Source organism: Acomys russatus, chromosome 10 (assembly GCF_903995435.1).
Source record: "Acomys russatus chromosome 10, mAcoRus1.1, whole genome shotgun sequence".
NCBI lineage: Eukaryota > Metazoa > Chordata > Mammalia > Rodentia > Muridae > Acomys > Acomys russatus.
The window spans coordinates 32,333-53,009 of NC_067146.1; the positions used below are offsets into that span (position 1 = coordinate 32,333).

General features: G+C 39.4%; 2 protein-coding genes across 2 annotated transcripts; both read right to left on the reverse strand.

The window, feature by feature from the left end:
* Window positions 1–5,529: 5,529 nt before the first annotated feature.
* LOC127194194 (olfactory receptor 2A1/2A42-like) lies at window positions 5,530–6,471 on the reverse strand. The gene has a single exon (XM_051151515.1). The coding sequence runs from the start codon at window positions 6,469–6,471 to the stop codon at window positions 5,530–5,532; it is 942 nt and encodes a 313-aa protein (XP_051007472.1).
* A 12,964-nt stretch (window positions 6,472–19,435) lies between these two features.
* Window positions 19,436–20,377, reverse strand: LOC127194195 (olfactory receptor 2A1/2A42-like). Its single transcript, XM_051151516.1, has one exon. The coding sequence runs from the start codon at window positions 20,375–20,377 to the stop codon at window positions 19,436–19,438; it is 942 nt and encodes a 313-aa protein (XP_051007473.1).
* Window positions 20,378–20,677: the final 300 nt, after the last annotated feature.

Consider the following 20,677-nt stretch of genomic DNA (forward strand, 5'->3'; position numbering starts at 1 on the left):
AAGTAGACAACAATTTTATATAGTACTAGAGCATCCTAACCCTGGATTTTGATGTTTTCAGAGAACTCTGGAATCAAACAATGTGGATTTCAGGAAAAGAAGTACACATTGCCATGCAGTGGAGACACTCAACTTTTATTCCAGCACTTGGGAGGCAGAGACAAGCAGATCTCTGAACTTGAAGCCAGCCTGGTCTAAAAAGCAAGTTTCAGGACATCCAGGGATATACAAAGAGACCCTGTCTCAAAGAACAAAAAGAGAGGAAGGAAGGAAGGAAGGAAGGAAGGAAGGAAAGAAGGAGGAAAAGAAGTGAAGCAAACACTTATGCTATTGTGAATCATATGTTTACGCAAGTTAGCATTAACTTTCCCCACGTAGTTCAGCACAAGTGTTGTAAGAGCATTAACGTAGACTAAAAGCTACAAGTTGTCTGGGAAGAGTAGTGACAAATTATAACCAGGCAATCTTGTTGGCTTCCGTATTAAGGCGGAAGGATCTCAGAGGGAAGAAACCGGGATGCTGACACAGATCTTGTTTCCTTTTAGCTTCTGTGGCGTGGCAGAACCCTGACATCTGCTCCTGCCTAACATGTAGCAGCATCTTCAAAAAAGGAGGCAATATTCTCAAAGGGCTCAGCATAGTTGGCAGCTTCTGAGGGCTTAATGGAAGGGCTGGATTACGAGATTCACTTCTCTACTTTTGTAGAGAAGCAGGAAATAAAACCAACCCATCATTATCTTTTTCTATTTCTTTTCTCATTGCCAGTAGGATACACAGCTAATATCCACAGACAGTGTGTGTGTGATATTTCAAGGTGTAGAGACATTGTGGATGTTGGCTAAGGATGAGTAAGAATGATCCTGGGACCACAAAAAGGAGGCCAGAACATTTCAGAGGGGGTGTTTGGAGAAGTATCTTTCCTAGGAGAGAATCTTCCAGAGCAGAAACCACTTATGTAGGTCTTCTGTTAGAAATGCTCTTTAGCCTTTACTCTGGAAGGCAATTACTGCTGAGTCCAGAGCCCATTCTTTTCTGGAAAAATGGGAGCTTCTGCAACGTGGCTCTCCTTACAGTTACTATCCTCCCACCCCCAAGGAAGATGGAGATGCCTGGCGTTAAAGATATTCTCATTTTCAATTGTGTTTACTTTTTATATCAGACACGAGAGGGTTAGAAAGTCCACATCTAGCCACAATATGACTTATAAGCTAATATGTTTATTACACTGTGATTCTAGGCTTCTGGGGTCATTGGCTAACCCAGAAGAAAACTCATAACTTCACATCAGATTTGAAGAACATGTTCATCTCTGTATTCATAACAAGAGACACAGTATTTTAAGGAAGCCAAAAATAGTCTTTAAAAAAATATTTATTTATTTAATGTATATGAGTGTTCTATCTGTATGTACACCTGCATGCCAGAAGAGGGGATTAGATCATGTTATAGATGGTTGTGAGCCACCATGCAGTTGCTGGGAATTGAACTCAAGATCTCTGGAAGAACAGACAGTGCTCTTAACCTTTGGCCCATCTCTCCAGCCCTTCATCCCCCACCAGAAATAGTGCATAGAAGGCAGTTAATAAGCACTTCATCTCTTTTCAAGGTCATGTGCGCTACTGCTAATGGAGGCAAAACTCCTGTGAAATTATATGAAATCTGTGATTTGGGGGCAGGAAAGATGTTTCACATTTATAACATATGTATAAAAGTTTTTTTTGTTTGTTTGTTTTTTGAGACAGAGTTTCACTTTGTAGCTTTTTCTGTCTTGGACTCACTTAGTAGACCAGGCTGACCTCGAACTCACAGTGATCCACCAGCCTCTGCCTCCCGAGGGCTGGGATTAAAGACGTGTGCCACCATGCTCTGTAAAAGGATTTTATTTTATTTTTTAGGGAAAGCATAAAATGTTTGGATCAAATCAAGGTATAAAGTATAGGATGTCATAATAAATTAAAATTTACAAAGTATGTCATCTATGTTTTCTGCTATGTAAGCAAAATGAGGCAATGTAAGTTTATGAAAGTTATCAGAGAAAACCATAAAACTATACAAAATATAAACATGTAAAAAAGGAGTAAACCAAAAAACAAGCAATCTTAACTGAGATTAGTTTGTTTCCAAATGATTACAAGTCAGAATGCGGAAATCCAGATACTGCCTTGAAAGATTCAATTACCTTCAGTCGTGTGGCTGCACAGATGTCTGTGTTCGGGGATGTGAACCTGAGTGCAGGTACCCACTGAGGCCAACATGAAGATATTCTCATCCCTCTGTCATTGAACAGAGATCACATTTTCATTGAGAAGTTGTGAGCCAAAGAAATATGAGTGACGTAGAAAGCCGAGACATGGATGTGAGATTAGAATCTTGAATCATTGGTGGTCAATCAGAAGCCCAGACCATAGCTTGGGCTTGTCACTGCACACTGAAGCTGGCCAGCCTGTGAACTGATCCTCTAACTCATGTAGTCAGACTCCACCTCCTGGTAGAAGGCGTTAGAATGAATGGAAGGTCATCCATCTGGTGTCCTCTGAAGATTGGCTTGCTTGATTTATGGGAGAAACCATTCAGCATCCATGGTGAAGCGCTGAGTAATTCTGAATATGTATCTCTCAGACATTTCTGGAAGGAACAAAGCAAATTGTGCACAATAGTGTTTGTTTGTTTTTTTCTTCCTGGTCTCATAGTACTAAAAACAAAAACAAAGACAAAGAAAACATACCAAGACAATGGAAAGAATCAAATAAACAAATGGCTGGCTGGCTGAATGAATGAATGAATGAATGAAATGACTACCAACAAACTACAGTCAATCATAAATCAAACTGACCCATTGCTATAAAAATTTACCCAGAAGGCAAAGGAAATGAGGCCACCCTGTGGTCTGGTAAGACGTGATGTCTGTCAGGTCCTGTGGTAACACATGACAGTTCTCATTTGTCTTCTGCTTTTCCATGCACTACAGATTTAACAGTGTTCACTATAGCACCTTCTGTGGAACAGCTAATCAAGAAGAGAAGGAGCATAATTAAAATTTTGAGTGCCTGTCCATCTCTTTCAGATCTTCCAAATCAGGAACTATATTTTTGCAAGTTCCTCAGGTGACTGGATGGCACAAAACATCACTCACTGAGAAACATTGGACTCTACAGTCCCTAGCAAAGAGTAAACAATAGTCCTATAATTCCATGATGGAGTGTCCATTCCACATGCCAGAGATACCAAGGGGCAATTGTCATGTGGCTCAAGAACCGACTTCACCCACAGAGTGCCACACCTATCATTTTCAGTAATTATAGCCTCTAATATTCCCAGCCTCTTGCAGGAGGTAGCAGAACCCACACCTCCACAGGACCACCTTGTGAACAGAAGAACCACTGCAGCATTTCACAGCTGCACTTTGATTCTATCAAGGACTAAATATCTTTCGCCAAAAGTTTTGAGTTGCTCTGCAGTCACTCTAAGTGAGGTGCAATAAACCACAACATTCACATAGGAAGAAAATTTTTTTCCAAGAACTAATTACATTTAGAAGTAGAAATGAGTAACACACAATACAGTGTTTAGGTGCTGCTGTGTTTAAGTTGGATGAAAGCCACCAGTCAGGTGGTGTTTGTTCTGCAATTATCACCTGGCAGGTTATAATAATTTTGAATATGCGATGCAGTGTGAATGCCTTTGCCGTGGTAGTGGACTGCGTTCCCAAAGGCTCTATGAGAGTCTCACTGCACTCAGAGGTAAGATACAGTGATGAGTGGTACCATCTCTCAACTCTGCTCATAATCTGTTTCCACCGTCTGCTCATTGCTACTGTCCTCTGACAGTGCTTCCTGTGTCACTCTAGTTCTTCCTTATTAGCACAGCCTCATTGTCACAGTTTGGCTGGAGACAAAATATATAAGAGTAGCCAGCGGAGGTCTTTTTAACTCTGAAGAGAGAGATAGGATTGCTAAGAGGTATCTTAGTTGTTATGTATTGTCTCTGTGTTCAATGAGAAATGCCTTTATATTTTACTTAATAATGCCCTCATTCCTCTAAAAGTCAAGTGCTTTTATTTTTTATTTTTTTTTTAGCTGCGCATAGGAGTCATCACTTAGGGAAAGCATCCCCTTTCCCCCAGACTCTGTAGCACAAATCAGCTCATCATCACACACACTAAACTACAAAGATATTGCCCTTCACGTAGCAGGTCCTTCCTTAGGAGAACTAGTTTATTGGATAGCAACGATATAGCACTGTAAGATGATACTACTATGTTACGGTTAAGGAGAGAGGGCTTTGGAGACAAACGGAGGACGAGTCAAGAATGTACTGCTTTCTAGAGTGTACATTTCTAAGACTAACAGTAGAATGACCTTCATGTGGTTTTTTAATGATGACTAAGCAAAATGATCCATATAAAGTTCTACCAATATGTAGCAAAAGCCACTTACTAAGCAATAAAGATAGTCGATTATTATGTTTCCACATTTTTTTATACACAGTAATTATTATCTGTTAACATCAAAATGAAGAGCATACACATTTGTTTGAACAAGTCTTATGATCACCAAAATGGTGGTGCTTAGAAATGTCCTAAACATGACAATCTGTTCTATCTTTAGGCAGATTAAAAAAATATGTAATAGCTTATAATTCTAAATCTTTCTAAACATTTATCGGTTGCTCATTTTCAGCTCATTAAACAGACCGATGCTCTATTATGCACTAGTTACAAAAATAATCCAGGTGAAACTCTTAATTTATAAGTGATGTCATGGCATTTTTGGTGTCTTCTGGTTTTTGTTTGTTTGTTTGGCTGTTTTTGGTTTTTGTTTTTTCATCTATGGATATCACTGAAATCCTGACTTTCTAGAACTTGCTATATGACCCAGATTGGCCTTGAACTCGCAGATACCCTCTTGCCTTTGTTTCCCAAATTCTGGGATTAAAGGCATGTTCCAGATGTCTATGGGGTTTAAAAATTCTCCTCATTCCTTATTCTTATAATTCTTATTTTAAATGTGTTTCTCATTCAGCCCAACAAATTAACTCCACAGTATGTCTATAATTCTCATTTGAAAGTAATACATGCCATAGAGAATGGATAGAAACCTCCAAATAATTCTGGGATTAGTTGAATGTAATTGTGGGAACCATAACGTGTATGACGGGATGGGGGTGGGGGAGTAGTCACTGTTTTTGGATATAGTTTGTTTTTCTTCTGAATCTTATGCAGTTTGCCAAGTCATTTAATTATATTAAAGAGATTGATGAATAGATTCAATTAGGGAGACCCAGAGAATGAATTAAACTATTATTTAATTTTACATCTAATCAGGTCAACTAGAAAGGAGAATTATGTCTGACACAACCTCATTTCTTAAAAAGCCAAGGAATATGACATTATTAATGCTGCACGTTAGGGGGAGGTTATGATCTTATGCTACATTAGACTGAGATAACAAATGACAGTGAACATTGCTGGATGTAGAAAGTAATTGGGGATCAAGATTAGAAGAAACTGCTGAGGACTAAGTCTAAACATCACACCAACTGCGAATGACTTTCTTTGCACAGGGCCCTCCTGAGAGCACCCTTGACCTCAGCGTTCCTCAGGCTGTAGATCAAGGGGTTCAGCATGGGGTTGAAAAAACTGTAAAACAGGGACAGGATCTTCTGCTGCTCCTCGGGGTGCTGGGACTTGGGGGCCATGTACATGACGATGGCGCTGCCAAAGAAGAGCCCAACCACACAGAGGTGGGAGGAGCAGGTGGAGAAGGCCTTTCTGCGGCCCTCCCCTGACTGGATCCTCAGGATGGCTGCCAGGATGCGTGTGTAGGAGACTAGCACAAAGCAGAGCGGCCCCACTAATATGAACACACAAGCTGCAAAGATGACAACTAGATTGAGTGTTGTGTCGGCGCAGGCCAGCTTGAGGACGGACAGGATTTCACAGAAGAAGTGATTGACTTTATGAGGCCCACAGAAAGGTAGCCGTAGGATGAGCACTAAATGGACCAGAGCCAGGAGGAAGCTAAGTATCCAGGAAGCAGAAGCCAGGATGGTACATACTCTCCAGTTCATGATGACAGTGTAGAGTAGGGGGTGGCAGATGGCAACATATCGATCATAGGACATCACCACAAGGAGGAGACATTCTGTGAGTGCAAAAGCCAAGAAGAAAAAAGTCTGTGTCATGCATCCAGCAAAAGATATAGGTTTGGTGTCATCCACGAGGTTCACCAGTGTCTGGGGCACTGTGTTGCAGGCATAGGCCATATCGACAATGGCTAGGTGGGAAAGGAAGAAGTACATGGGAGTGTGGAGTCTGGAGTCCAAAAAGATTATTCCAAGGATGGTTCCATTCCCCAATAGGGTCAAAGTATAGAAGAGAGAGAAAAGTAGAAAAAGAACTAGTTGAATCCGTGGACCAAGACAGAATCCCAGAAGGATGAACTCAGTGACCACTGTCTGATTTTCCTCCATTTTACTATGAAAGAGGATGCGGAGAACTGAGACTCAATTCTTTTAAAATGTGCTTTTTAAAAAATCAATTATCTCTTAGATTTTGCCAAATGGAAAATCTAATAGTAAACATAAATAGGACACATTCAATTCATTAAATTGATGATGTATTATTAAAAAGTTGTGCATAAACTAAAGTTTTAACTAACACCCAACTTTTGGAAAAGAAATATATCACCAACACTTACTTCTTTAGAACCATTGGCATCAAAGCAATTAAGTACTAGTAAACCCTCCACAGAAAACAATTGTGAAACACAGCTTGTCTCAGAGTTCTACACGTGTAAGGATATAAAAGACTTATTGAGGTCTGTGTTTCAAGCATCACACCCACTTGGGGTGAACACAAAGGAAGTAGTGCAAAAGTTTTAATAATGGCACTAATAACATAAAAGACAAAATAATTATTTTGATAGAATTTATATCTGTTGCTTTAAGTGTCTAAGTCATAGCTAAAATCTACAGGGTGCTTATATAGCTTCATTCAAAGAAAATAATAACTTAAAAATGATTTGGTTATATGATCAGAAAGTGTACATTTGATGGGTAAGAAAAGCCAGGGCCTTTGTGGAATACAAGGTGATGTTTAGATGCATAAATAAGAATTGAAATATTGTTAATAATTTCAATAATTGAGGATGAAGGTGGTGGAAATTATATATAATAACAATAATATATAATGTTGCATACCTACATATTTGTGTGTATCCATCCAAAATATGTATCATTTCCTTGAAAATTAGACAAGAACCAATGTTTGATAATTTGGTGGCTACTCATGTGGGGCATTCACACAATTACCAATATGTTACAGAAAAATGGGGCTATTCCCACCCAGACACAGTGTATGTGGGTTCTTATGAACATTCAAGGATTTGGAAGGTGGCTTGGTGAGCATTTATATGAATACTCTTGCAGGTAAGTTTCCCATCTATTATTTATTCCTACCACTCTTTCTAGGTTTTTGCTGAAGAAAATTGGCATAGAATAAAAATAAGGAAGAGATAGGTTGGTTTTGTTGTTAATCCAAACTCTCGTATTTGTAACACATACTATATTTGAAAACCAAAGCACAAAGACTTGCAATTAAACTGGAAAAACATTGACTGATCTTGGCATCAATAATTATACATGTTGCAACTTTTACATAAATAGCAAGAGAAAGGACATTGCTTTGAGGTAATTTATAGTTTAATTAACATCAATACTAAGGGAGATGTTGAGTGTTTCCCAAGAAAACTAGCATGACAGACAGAATTTAATTTTGAGAAAGACATTCATAAAATAGACATGCAGCTGATGAGAATAAGAAGGTGGACAGGGGCCAGTGGAAAGCCTGTTTCATGTGTTCTCCTAGCAGTATGGAAGGTGGATTTAAACAACCAGGATTCATATGTAGTCAGGTTCAGGAGATACTCTGTGGACACAGAGTATAAAATGAAAGCAGAAAATGTATTTGGAGTGTAGACTTTAGGCAAGAGAGGCAAAATTTGTCAGTGCACAAGAAGTGATGTCTGGGGAAGGGAACCAGTTGGAAGAAAGAACCTAGCCACTTGATGGATGTCTGTAGTTCACAAGGATGGCTTTGAGTGACGGCTTATCAATAACTTTACTAAAAATGATCTCTGATTAGCTAGCCTTACTCTACTCTCATTTCATGTTTTCATCAATTGTCAAGTAATAACTTCTTTCCTTGAGCAGGTATCTCTGTAAAGATGGAATATACAATTAGCAAAATTCTTTGCAGACATTTCAGATACATAGGATTTCAACATTATGGTTTATGCCTTGTCCTCTTGTGGTTTGGCATAGCATGATGTTGTTGACAGAAATTTCCACAGTTGAATCTAATATCTGGGGATGAGACACTGGACCAATGAAAACCATTTAAGCAAGACCTCTGGAAAGATATGATTTGGTGATAGCAATAGATGACTCATCTATTTTCTTATAATCAAATGGTCAAATCATTTTGACAGAAAAGTAATCTAAATATTATATGTTTAAAACTGCATACAATGATTTAATATTATGATAGTGCATTTGTCTGTAGTTGACGACTATTTGAATTAAATTTTAACACATGAGGCATAGAAATAAATTTTATACATAAGGCATAGAAAAACAGTAAGTTGTAATTTTTATAGCAAATACTAAACAGATGATGTGTATAAAGCTGAAAAGCAAGTTTGCTTGTTTTCTATATCTTGCAATTGATATATTTGTTAAGTTTATTCATTTATTTGCTTGACAAATAAATGTTTATTTGCAACCAAATGAATAAACCACGAGTCTCCTCTAATTATTCTAAGTTCAGTGCTTCTCCCACAGGAAATGAGTCCTAACAGTGCAGAAAAAAATCATTGCTGTGATCCATATTAAAATCTTTAAAATAGGATAAGATCACGTGCAGGGTTTACAAAGTGTTAAGCACGTGAATTTAGTATATGCTAATCATTATAATCCTTTTCATTTGATAGATACAGAATGTATCTAAAGTTAATTAGAACAATCAAGTAGAAACAAGACATTAAAATTTCAGGGGCTTCAGAGGCTTCACTTTGAAATATGTCACAGTTACCAGTGTAAATTAAGGAGTTGTTATTATTATAATATACATTAATCTATGTATGTGTAACTTCAGAAGTTAAAAATTGTCAAAGTATTATAGTTAATAAATGATCTGGTTACTCTAAAGCTCTAAAGGAAATATCTTAGAAGGAAGGCATTACCTTATATATAAACAAAATATTATAACTTGGTATATATAATATTTTTAAAAGTAAATCTCAAGTTTGATGAACTATCTATTTCTTTTCTATAATCACAGGCATGGATCAAGCACCAGCTACAAAGCCATGCCATTTCCATTGTTACTTAGTTGCTCATCTCAAGTGAAGGCTGCTTACTTTTAATTACTAAAGAAGTAATTACTTTTCTTTCTGAAATATTAATAAGATAGAGACTTTGCCAAGTTATGTTATGGGATGAAGATTGATGAGGTAAATGATTTTTTTCTAAGTACAGAGACTATTGTGGGCCAGGAAGTATTGAAAGTCAGTCTTTCAGGATAGTCTTTTCATTAATCTTTGAATACTAGTTAATCATCTGGTTCATGCATTGTGTGTACCCAGCACTGTAGCAGTACAAAGTACCGCAGACTGATGATAGTAATGCTATAAAGACGTTGTTGTAAAAATGTGCCTCTGGGACCCAGCATAGATGTCCTCTGAAAGATTCCACCGAGCAGGGGATCTAAGGTGATGTTGGGAATCACAGCCAAACTTTGGTGCAGAGCACAGGGAACCTTATGAAAGAGTTGGGGGATAGAAAGGCCCAGAAGAGACAGGAGCTCCACAAGAGGACCAACAGTGCCAACAAATCTGGGCCCAGGGGGACTGGCAGAGACTGATGCACCAACCAAGGACCATGCATGGAGAGGACCTAGACTCCCCCCCTGTTCAATTGTAGTCAATAGGCAGAAAAATCTCCTTGTGGGTTCCATAATATGGGGAGCACAGGCTGCCTCAGATGTGGATTCTGTTGCCCACTTATTGTTCATTTCCGCCTGGTGGGACGGCCTTGCCAGGCTACAGAGGAAGAGGATGCAGGCAGTCCTGATGAGACTGGATAGGCTGCGGTCAGATGGTATGTGAGGAGGGCTCCCCATTTCTCAGGACTAGAGGAAGGGGAGGAGGGGAAGCGGGAGAGAGGGTGGGAATGGGAAGAGACAAGGGAGGGGGCTACAATAGGAATATAAAATGAATAAATTAAAATAAATTATTTTTAAAAAAATGTGCCTCTGAGCCAAGAGTTCCATAAAAATTAAATATAAAAATGTAACAATTTGTTAAACAGAAGACTTAAAAATTATTGAGGATCTCATCCTTCTCCTATTTTGCTACATACCACTGACACCTCAGTTCCCTTCACTCAGTTCCCCCAAAATTTATCCTCTGGACTCCAGAAAAATATGACATGCATGCTTGCTTATTGACTACATTCTAGGCACCTGGGTATATCTCTAAAGTTATATGAGAGATAAGTATGAGCCATAAACTTAATATGCACCTGACTTTACAGTCCAATGCAATAAACAAATTTTCATATTTTGGCAGTACTGACAGGAATTAAATGGAGCCTTCGTAAGACAACCAATATGTGTTAACTTCAATGAAATGGAACAGCATCATTGTGACACATCCTAGTATAATTCTTGTTAAGTAGGAAAATTATTCCGCATGTTTCATCTAAACCCATGATTGGGAAATTACTCGCTATTTGCATAGTGTGTGAATGAGCATGCATATTTAACATTCACAGAGACAATCTACTTCTCATCATGGCACGTAAATGAAGAGTGACAATAGCAGAAGGTAAAGCAAAGACAGGATGCTTCCAGCTGTCTAGGAGGAATTTACTGAACAGAGGACGTAAAATAACTATTGTAGTAAATTTATACAACCTTGTTGATTCATACATTAATGCCCAGGGATATCAGAAGAGGAGGCAGCTGGAGGCTGGCACAGGCTCGTCTTCCTGCAGAGTTTCTGGGGGAACCGTAGAACACTCAAGCCCGCTCCTTCTTGAAACGCAGTAGAATCCTCAGGAAAGGAGACCGTATTCTCTGAGGGCTTAGCCTAGTTGGCTGCTCATAAGTCTCCAAGGAGGGGCAGGACCATGAGAGATCATGCATGCCCACTTTTGTGGGAAGCAGAGACAAAGAAATGATCTCTTATTATTGCTCGTCTCATCCTCAACGGGGCAAGCAATTTAGACTCACAGACAGAGAGAACAACTCTGAGACAGCTACCGTCAGAATCCCTGAATACTGACCGACATTATTTTATGTCATAATCCCCGTTGCATAGTCTTATTCTAGGATGGTTCTGGGGAATTTGCCCAGAAGTAGAATCAGTGAGTGAACTCTCTTGGAATCTACTCTGAAGCTCAGCCTCTCCTGGATGGAATCTGGATTCCTGGCTCTGTAGTAGAAATGAAACGTTAGGATCCTAAAAACTCTTGTGATTAAAAGTCACACTCCAAGTTGTAGATACATTATGGGTACTGCAGAGGAAGGCAGAGAGAGGACTGCAGAGTTGAAGGAGAGGCCAAGGTATCCCAGAATAACCTTCTGGGACTCGTCCTAAGGCAGTGTCTTCTAGGGTACAAACCACCAACGAAGGTCGATAATTAGAGGTACTCTCAGTGCAGGGCATGCCTTTAATTCCAGCATGTGGGAAGTAGAGGCAGGAGCATCTCTGAGTTTGAGGCCAGCCTGAGTTCTTTTTTCTTTCTTTCTTTTTTTGGTTTTTCGAGACAGTGTTTCTCTGTGTAGCCTTGGCTGTCCTGGACTCACTTTGTAGACCAGGCTGGCCTTGAACTCACAGCAATCCACCTGCCTCTGCCTCCCAAGTTCTGGGATTAAAGCTGTGTGCCACCACACCCAGTTACAGAGTAAGTTCCAGGAAGCCAGGGGTGCACATGGATTCAGAGACTGCCTGGGAATACTGGCGTCTCTACAAGCTGGCTTTCCTTATGAGTTACTATATAAAATCCTATTCATTTTTATTTATATTTCTTCTTATATTAGACACTGGAAGGGAAATAGATAAATAGATAGATAGATACATAGATAGATAGATAGATAGATAGATAGATAAAGATTCCTTTGAAGCCATTCCAAAATGTATAAATCAATGAATTTATTACATTATAATACTGGTTGTCTAGAGTAAAAGCATAAGCCTAAGGGAGAATTTTTCTGTTTCCCACATTTGCCAGACATGTTCACATCTGCTATGAGTATGTAGTTGTGATAAAAATCAACAAATTTTTTTTGGTTGTTTTCCAAGACAAGATTTCCCTGTGTTGCCCTGGCTGTCTTGGAACTCACTCTGTAGACCAGAATAGCTTTGAACTCAGAAATGCACCTGTCTCTGCCTCCTGAGTGTTGATATTAAAGGCATATACCGTCACTGCACCTCTGAGAATAAACACATTTTAAAGAGGAAACCCAAAGTACTGTTCTTTTTATAAAACATATGTGTGTAAGATACAGTCTCTGTAACTTTTATCTGCTTTTGTGTTCATATTAACTACAATTAATGTAAACAAAATGTTGAAAATTATAAATTTTAGAGCACTTGAAAAAATTGGAAATCAGGGGTTGGAGAGATGGCTCAGAGGTTAAGGGCACTGACTGCTCCTCCAGAGGTCCTGAGTTCAATTCCCAGCAACCACATGGTGGCTCATAACCATCTATAATGTAATCTGATGCCCTCTTCTGACCTGCAGGTGTATATGCAGGCAAAGCACTGTATATATAATAATAAACAAATCTTAAAAAAAAAAAAAAAAAAAAAGAGAGACACCTGTCTCAATGTCTAAAAAAAAGAAAAAGAAAGAATGAAATCAGCTAGGTGGTAGTCCCAGTACTGGAGAGGCAGAGGCAGACAGACTTCCAAGGCTACACAAAGAAATGCTGTCTCGAAAAAAAAAAAAATTAGAAATTAGTGTGGCAGTTCCTCAGGAAGCTGGGACTGGATCTACCTGAAAATTCAGCTATACCACTCTTGATGATATTCCCAAAATGTGTTTCATCACACCACAGGAACACTCACTCAACTGTATTGATTGCTGCTCTGTTCAAAATAGTTAGGAATTGGGTACAACCTAGATGTCCCTCATAGCCAAAAATTGGAGACAACCTAGATGTTCCTCAACAGATAAATGGATAAAGAAAAAAGTGATACATTTACACAATTATTTAAAAAGTATAATCATGAAATTCATTGGTCAAATGATGGAACTAGAAAAAAAAATCTTCCTGAGTGAGGTATCACTGACCCATAAATGTAAATGTTACCAGAATAATTTGATTTTTTGTGAACATAGCTGTTTTATGTGTATATGTAGCAATAAGTGACTCCTAATGGCATTCTGCTATGCTCAACCGTCATCAGAGGAGCTTCATCCTGCAGCAGATGTGAACAAAAAAGGAGACTCAGAGGCAGACACTATACAGAGAGCAAAAGACCTTGAAACACTAAGCCCTAAATGACATCCATCAAAGCTCTCTCCTTAGGGTTTAAGGAAAGCTGAAAAAGAGGAGTTGGAAAGAGTACAGGACCCAGAGGGAATGGAGGACACCAAGAAGTCACTGCCCTATAAACATACAGAACAGATGCACGTATGAACTCACAGAATCAGAGGAAGCACACACAACATGGGGGCCTAGAGCTGAAAGGAGAAGCTTCTAACCCAGAAGCTATCTCCAATTAACAAACACTTGCAAAGAGAAACTTGGTTTTCTCCAAGGAAGTTTCACTGGTGGAACAAAGTATTCATAAGCATAGATCATATGCCCAGCAGTAGATAGCCAACAAAAGATGAACCCAACAGCATATTTGAAAGTTCCTTGTCTCATAATGTCATGTTAGGGATTTTTCCTTTTTGTTTTGTTTTGCTTTATTTTGTTTTTTGAGACAGGGTTTCTCTGTGTAGCCTTGGCTGTCCTGAACTCGCTTTGTAGGCCAGGCTGGCCTGGAACTCACAACGATCCGCCTGCCTCTGCGTCCCGAGTGCTGGGATTAAAGCCTTGTGCCACCACCTCCCAGCAGGCTTTCTCTCTTTTAAAGTTAATCTTTTAAAATAACACTTAAAAATTTTTTTTATTTATTATGTATACAGTGTTCTGTCTGCTTGTATGCCTGCATGCCAAGAGAGGGCACCAGATCTCATATCAGATGGTTATAAGCCGCCATGTGGTTGCTGGGAATTAAACTCAGGACCTCTAGGGAGAGCAGCTAGTGTCCTTAACCTTTGAGTCTTCTCTCCAGCCCCATCCTTTTTTATTTTTTATCTTTGTTTTTATTTTTCTCCTTTTTTATCCTCCTGGTTCTGTTTGTTTGTTTTTTCAAGACAGGGTTTCTTGGTGTAGCCTTGACTATCTAGGAGCTCATTCTGTAGACTAGGCTAGCCTCAAACTCACAGAGCTCTGCCTGCCTCTGCTTCCCCAGTGCTGAGATTAAAGGTGTGCACCACCACCTCCCAGCTGCCTGCTTGTTTTCTGATGAAAGGCACAAAGGGAATGGATTCAGATGGGAGGGGAGGTGGAAAGGAGCTTGGAGAAGCAGAGGGAGAGGAAACTGTAATTAGAATATTGTATATGAAAAAAATCAGTTTCAATAAAATAAAAAAGGAAAAAAGTTCCACACTATTATGCATCAGTTACAAGAAAGTTATTTTACCCAGAAAGACAAAAAATATTTGAGGCAAAGTAAGGCACATTAAAAATTTCATAATTCTAAACAGTTTCAAGAAATGCAGAACTTCAACTATTTGTTTTCCAGTACACAAGCAAGTAGGTACAAGTTTCATACTCACTGTAGCAACCACACAATTCCTCTTGCCCAACTCTCTTTGAACTGTTGGCCCCTAGCTAAATACCACTGTGCTGTGTGACTTTTCCTGAGGGGATAAGAACAATGTTGCTTCACCCCAAATAGGGCATTGGTGACAGACCAAACAAACGATTGTATCGAAGTCTGCCTTAGAGAACCAATGAGTTGTTGAAATTGCCTACATGAATATAGGTGAGGGTTACTTACAAGAGCCTGGGTTATTCAAATGCAGCTCCTTCCCCCAAAGCCCACATCAGCATGGGTCATGTTGTTTCCCTAAGCTCTCTAGACAATGTATTGGGAGTTTGAGCAGTTGGAATGTATAAACAACAATCCTTAATATTTATAAAGCCTTAGGAGAGGCCCTGTGAATCTCTTAAGTGTCAGGAACTTCCTGAGACTTGTGAGTTTTATGTACTTCCCGAGTCTTTTCTGTTTCATTTACTTTCTGAGTCTCCTTCTAGAAGGAAGGATTTCAACTGTGAGAAAGTAGCTATACACATCTTAATGGTGTTTATTATTGGAATAGAGGTAAAGTGGCACATAAATATTTGAATGTACAAAGCCAACAGTGCAGTCAGCATTAGTTTAAGTAAAATATTTATATTATTTGAGAACACTGATTATTTTATTTCTGTAAATATTTAAAACTTTTATGCATCTAGAAGTAAACCTAGTATTTTATTGAGAGCGACAGTGCACAATAATATAAAATAATAATGCATAATATGAAAACATAAGAGGGGGTGTGACCACTCGTGACCACAAAATAAATTATCATTAAAGAGATTTTTTGAAATTTTTTTTTAGAATTTCCCTCAATTATTTTGATAGTATTCTTTCCCCTCTCTCACCTCCTCCCAAACCTTCCCTCACCTCTATCCATCCAATGTCATGGTCTCCCACCAGGGGGTTTGTAAAGGAAACTCTCCTCCCTGAGGGAGGAACACCTAAGATGTTGAGGGTGTAGCTTCAGGACAGCAAGAGAGAAGTATTCTGGGTGCAGAATGGTAGTAGAGTTCTTCACTGTATATCCTGAACACTTTTGGTTTCAAAGGGAAGATGTTTGTTTGAAATGTATAGAATCAGAGAATAAAGAAGGCAGTGTTTGTGATAGGGTATATTTATTTCAGCTGTTAGTGTTGCTTTAACCAAGACACAGGCCAAAGAGCCTCTTCCATTAGTGCTGAATATGGATGGATACAGTAGGTGATATGAAGTGCCTAGCCTTCTTACCTTTACCAGGGTTAATGTTTTTACCTAGGGGTATAGGCAGAAGAAATGTGGATATTGTCTTAAGGCTAAAATGTAGATATGAGATTTAAATCCTGAATTGTAGTTGGTCAGTATGCAGCATAGGTCCCACAATAGTGACTAAGTATTGCCCCACAAAGTGGAAGCATCTTGTGGGACTGAGCATTCAACTTGTGTAATCAGACACTCCCAATAGATAGTGTCAGAATTATATCAGAGAACACCTTTTGGGTGTTCACCGAAGAACAGATTGCTAAATTTCTGGGGATCTCCTTGACTCCCTGTGTTTCAGTATGTAGTATCGAGCATAATAGCATAAAAGTGAAAAAAAAATCTGATTTTCTTTATTGTTCAATAAGACCTCAGCATCTAGCTCTCAGATTGTTCTGAGGTCCAAGCAGATTGCACTCATCAGTTCTTCTGGTGTACTGCCACTACACAGAGACAACAGATGAAACAAACAACTCCTCATGAAAACAAAACAGCCACATAAAACAAAGAAAATGGTAAATTAAACAGAGCTATTGGTATCAACACTCACAGAGAAGCAAGGAAGCAAGGCCTCTGTGGTCTTGTGACACAGCTCAGTTGGTAAGCCCAGTGAGAACACATGCAAACTCTCATTTTTCTCCCACTTCTCCTAAGCATAATAGCAAGTCAAGTATAAATAGTCTACAGTAGAAATAGTCAAGGTGTGGTCTCTGGGTCAGCCCATCAACAGGGCAGAAGATGTGATTAAAAATTCTGCCCATCTTATTCAGATATCCCAAATCTGAATCTATACTTGTGCCAGGTGATCAGAAGGCACAAAACATCATGCAATGAAAAATACTGGACGATAGTCCCTAGCAAATAACAAGCAACAGTCTTACAAGTCATCCATGACCAGAGCATCAAGTCCATATGCTAGTGACGTCCTGGGGACCAATGGCACATGGTTCAGGAATTGACTTCATCTAGAGACCCCATTCTATCATTTTTAGATATGAAAAGTAACATCTCAACATTATTTATGGTACTTCATAGTACAGGGCCTTGCTATTGGGGACACTCCATTTGAAATACTCATAACTTCTGCCTTCCTCATGACTAATAGTAATATACATAATAATTTGTAATAATTAATAACCTTAAAATAACAACCTACTTTCCCAATAGTTTTGCAATTTCTTTGCAACCACTGTGGGAGATGTGACTAATCAGTAATAGTAACATCCACAATAAACATTCCAAGGACTGAATAAACCTAGACTTGGATGTGACTAGTGGATAGGAAGATGTCTAAGTACCTCTATGCTTAGACTGAACAGAGGCCACCAGTCTTTCAGGTGTTATTTATACTGTAAAAATTACCTGGGGGATGATAATTTTGAATACAAAAATTAAGTCTGAATTCCTTTGTCTTGATTAGGGCTACTTTCAGAAAAACTCTACGAACTATCCATCTCATTCCACTCTGCTATTAGGTTAGGTAAGAAATTACATAATCTCTCCTTTCCTCCACTGTGCTCTGTGTCACTGTACAGCTCACTGCTGCTGTCTTCTGATAGTGCTTCCTCGTTCTTAGAGTGATTCTATTCACATTTCAGTGTGGAGCCAAAATGCTTTCATGAACAGATTTAAGTCAAGAGGAGAGAGGGAAGTGGGAGGAAAGAAGAGGAGAGAGAAAGGGGTAGAAGGAGGGAAGGAGGGGGAGGGAGGGAGGGAGAGAGGGGGGCGGATGACACAACATGATATCCTGGTATCTTAGTTCCTGGCCATAGCTGGCCTAAACCTCCATGTTCAATGAAAATCCTCAACTTGTTTGTGTTGCATCTTTCTCTAGAAGTGTGGTGATTCTGTGACTACCACTGTTGTTGTGCGGGGCATCTAGCCCCTTGTGCCTGACTCTTAGTCTAGCAGACTTGGGAGCTCAGGTAAGCCCACCATGAAACATAACCAACTGTGGAGAATCTGGCTTTACTCACAATATGCTATCTTTGGATATCTAGCCTTCTATGTTTGAATGTACTGCTACTGATACACTGATAGACATGTGTGGTTAGGTAGAGAGGGCCTAGAAGTCAAGGAAGAGTCAAATTTGCGCTACTGTGTGGAATGTATCCTTCCAAGAACAGTGATGATATTATCTTTCTCATCAGTTTTTTTATGATGGGTAAATGAAATGGTCTATGTAAAATTATATCAATGAGTAGCATTTGCCACTTAGTGAGTGATTAACTCTGTGAGTCTCCATTTATACACCTTTATTAAAAGTGAGTGAAGTATTACTTAATTATATATAAAAAAAAGAAGACACAGTTGTTTGAACACATTAGACATTTGCCCTCATGGTGGCATCAGGAAAGACTCTAGACATGAAAATCTATTCCACATCAAGTCTATAGACAAGTAAATTGTAGGAAGCTCCTTGAGAATACACTTGAGTTCTTGGGGATGATTTCTAGTCTCTTGACATTGGTTAACTAGGTCAAATCAGCAAAACTCTACCCACTACCAGGCTGCAGAGCTAGCTAGATACTGGCACCTCCCTGTAAAGCTTACTATCAGGGTTGAGAGATGCCTTAGAAGAGGGTGATATGCATCTGGACCGATAGGGATAGAAATGGCGATGGAAAGATGCCGGGGAAACCATAAGTAGAGAAGGTCTGTACCTATGTATAAATCATAGCTCATCACCCACAGAATCCTTAAGCTACCTGCATTGTCTCATCTGATTTCCACTTTCAGCTCACTGCAAAAGACAGTCCTCATGCCTACCTGTTTAGTAGCTACTGATGAACCGTGGAGTATCAAATCTATAAACACTCTTCAGCTGCAGGGCCGAAGAAACTTCCAAGTAATTCTCAGACTGGACAATGGCAACTGTAGGAGTCTGAGAGGGAGAGTTCTGTATGGTTTTTTTTGGGGAGGCTGCCTTGGGATGTAGCTTGTTTTCTTCTTAATATTATGATATTTGTAATTTGTGAGGTTATATACTTAGAATTTTGATTGAATTTATTGAAATTTGGGACCCAGAAAATGAATTAAATAGTACTTAATTTCATAGGTAATAAATTCAAGAAAATAAAAAGTTATGTCTGATAAAACGTCTTTTTATAGAAAGCCAACGGATGTACCACATGCAGTATTTTTTCTACAAATTAAGAGAAAGGGCAGTCTTATGCTATTAGACACAGATAAGAAGACAGGAGTGAACATTCTTGGATGTAGGAAATAATTGGAGATCAAGATAAACAGAAACTACTGAGGCTTGCATCCAAACATCACAGCAACTGGGAATGACTTTCTTTGCACAGGGCCCTCCTGAGAGCACCCTTGACCTCAGCGTTCCTCAGGCTGTAGATCAAGGGGTTCAGCATGGGGTTGAAAAGACTGTAAAACAGAGACAGGATCTTCTGCTCCTCCTCAGGGTGCTGGGACTTGGGGGCTACATACATGACAATGGCGCTGCCAAAGAAGAGCCCAACCACACAGAGGTGGGAGGAGCAGGTGGAGAAAGTCTTTCTGCGGCCCTCCCCTGACTGGATCCTCAGGATGGCTGCCAGGATGCGTGTGTAGGAGACCAGCACCAAGCTCAGGGGCCCCACCAAGAAGAACACAGAACCTGTGAAGATGACTACTTGATTGAGTGTTGTGTCGGCGCAGGCCAGCTTGAGGACAGACAGGATTTCACAGAAGAAGTGATTGACTTCATGCGGCCCACAGAATGGCAGCCTCAGGATGAGGACTAAATGGACCAGAGCCAGGAGGAAGCTCAATATCCAGGAAACGGAAGCCAGGATGGTACATACTCTCCAGTTCATGATGACAGTGTAGAGTAGGGGGTGGCAGATGGCAACATATCGATCATAGGACATCACCACAAGGAGGAGACATTCTGTGGCAGCAAATGTCAAAAAGAGATATGTCTGCATCATGCAGCCGGCAAAGGAAATGGGTTTGGCTGGATGCAAGAGGTTAACTAGTGTCTGGGGCACCGTGTTGCAAGCATAGGCGATGTCAACAATGGACAGATTGGACAGGAAAAAGTACATAGGAGTGTGGAGCCTGGTCTCCAGGCAGATTAATCCAAGGGTAAACCCATTCCCCAACAGGGTAAAGGTATAGCAGAAAGAGAACAATGCAAAAAGTACTAGGTGAATCTTCGGGCCAAGACAGAATCCCAGCAGGATGAACTCTGTGACCATTGTCTGATTTTCTTCCATTTCTCTATGAAGGAGAGATAGAAAGTACTAGAAGATGTAATTATATTACAACTGTCTTAGTTTAAAAATTTTAATCAGTATTTTTTGATGCAGAATACTTTTAAAATATACTCTCAGAAAAAAAAATTCAAGTAAATTAATTAATTAAATATCAGCTATCAAATAGCTTTTGTTTTAATGTTGGCATCCAGTTTTCAGAAGGGAAACATGTCAGCAGTTACTAACCTGAAACTATTGGCAATTATATAATTAAGGACTCCTGAGCCTATATGAACTAAAGTATCCCAGAATAGAGTGTTC

Bases quoted from the DNA above. Each gene is read 5' to 3' on its own strand.
- LOC127194195 (XM_051151516.1), bottom strand. From the start codon at position 20,377: ATGGAAGAAAATCAGACAATGGTCACAGAGTTCATCCTGCTGGGATTC.
- LOC127194194 (XM_051151515.1), bottom strand. From the start codon at position 6,471: ATGGAGGAAAATCAGACAGTGGTCACTGAGTTCATCCTTCTGGGATTC.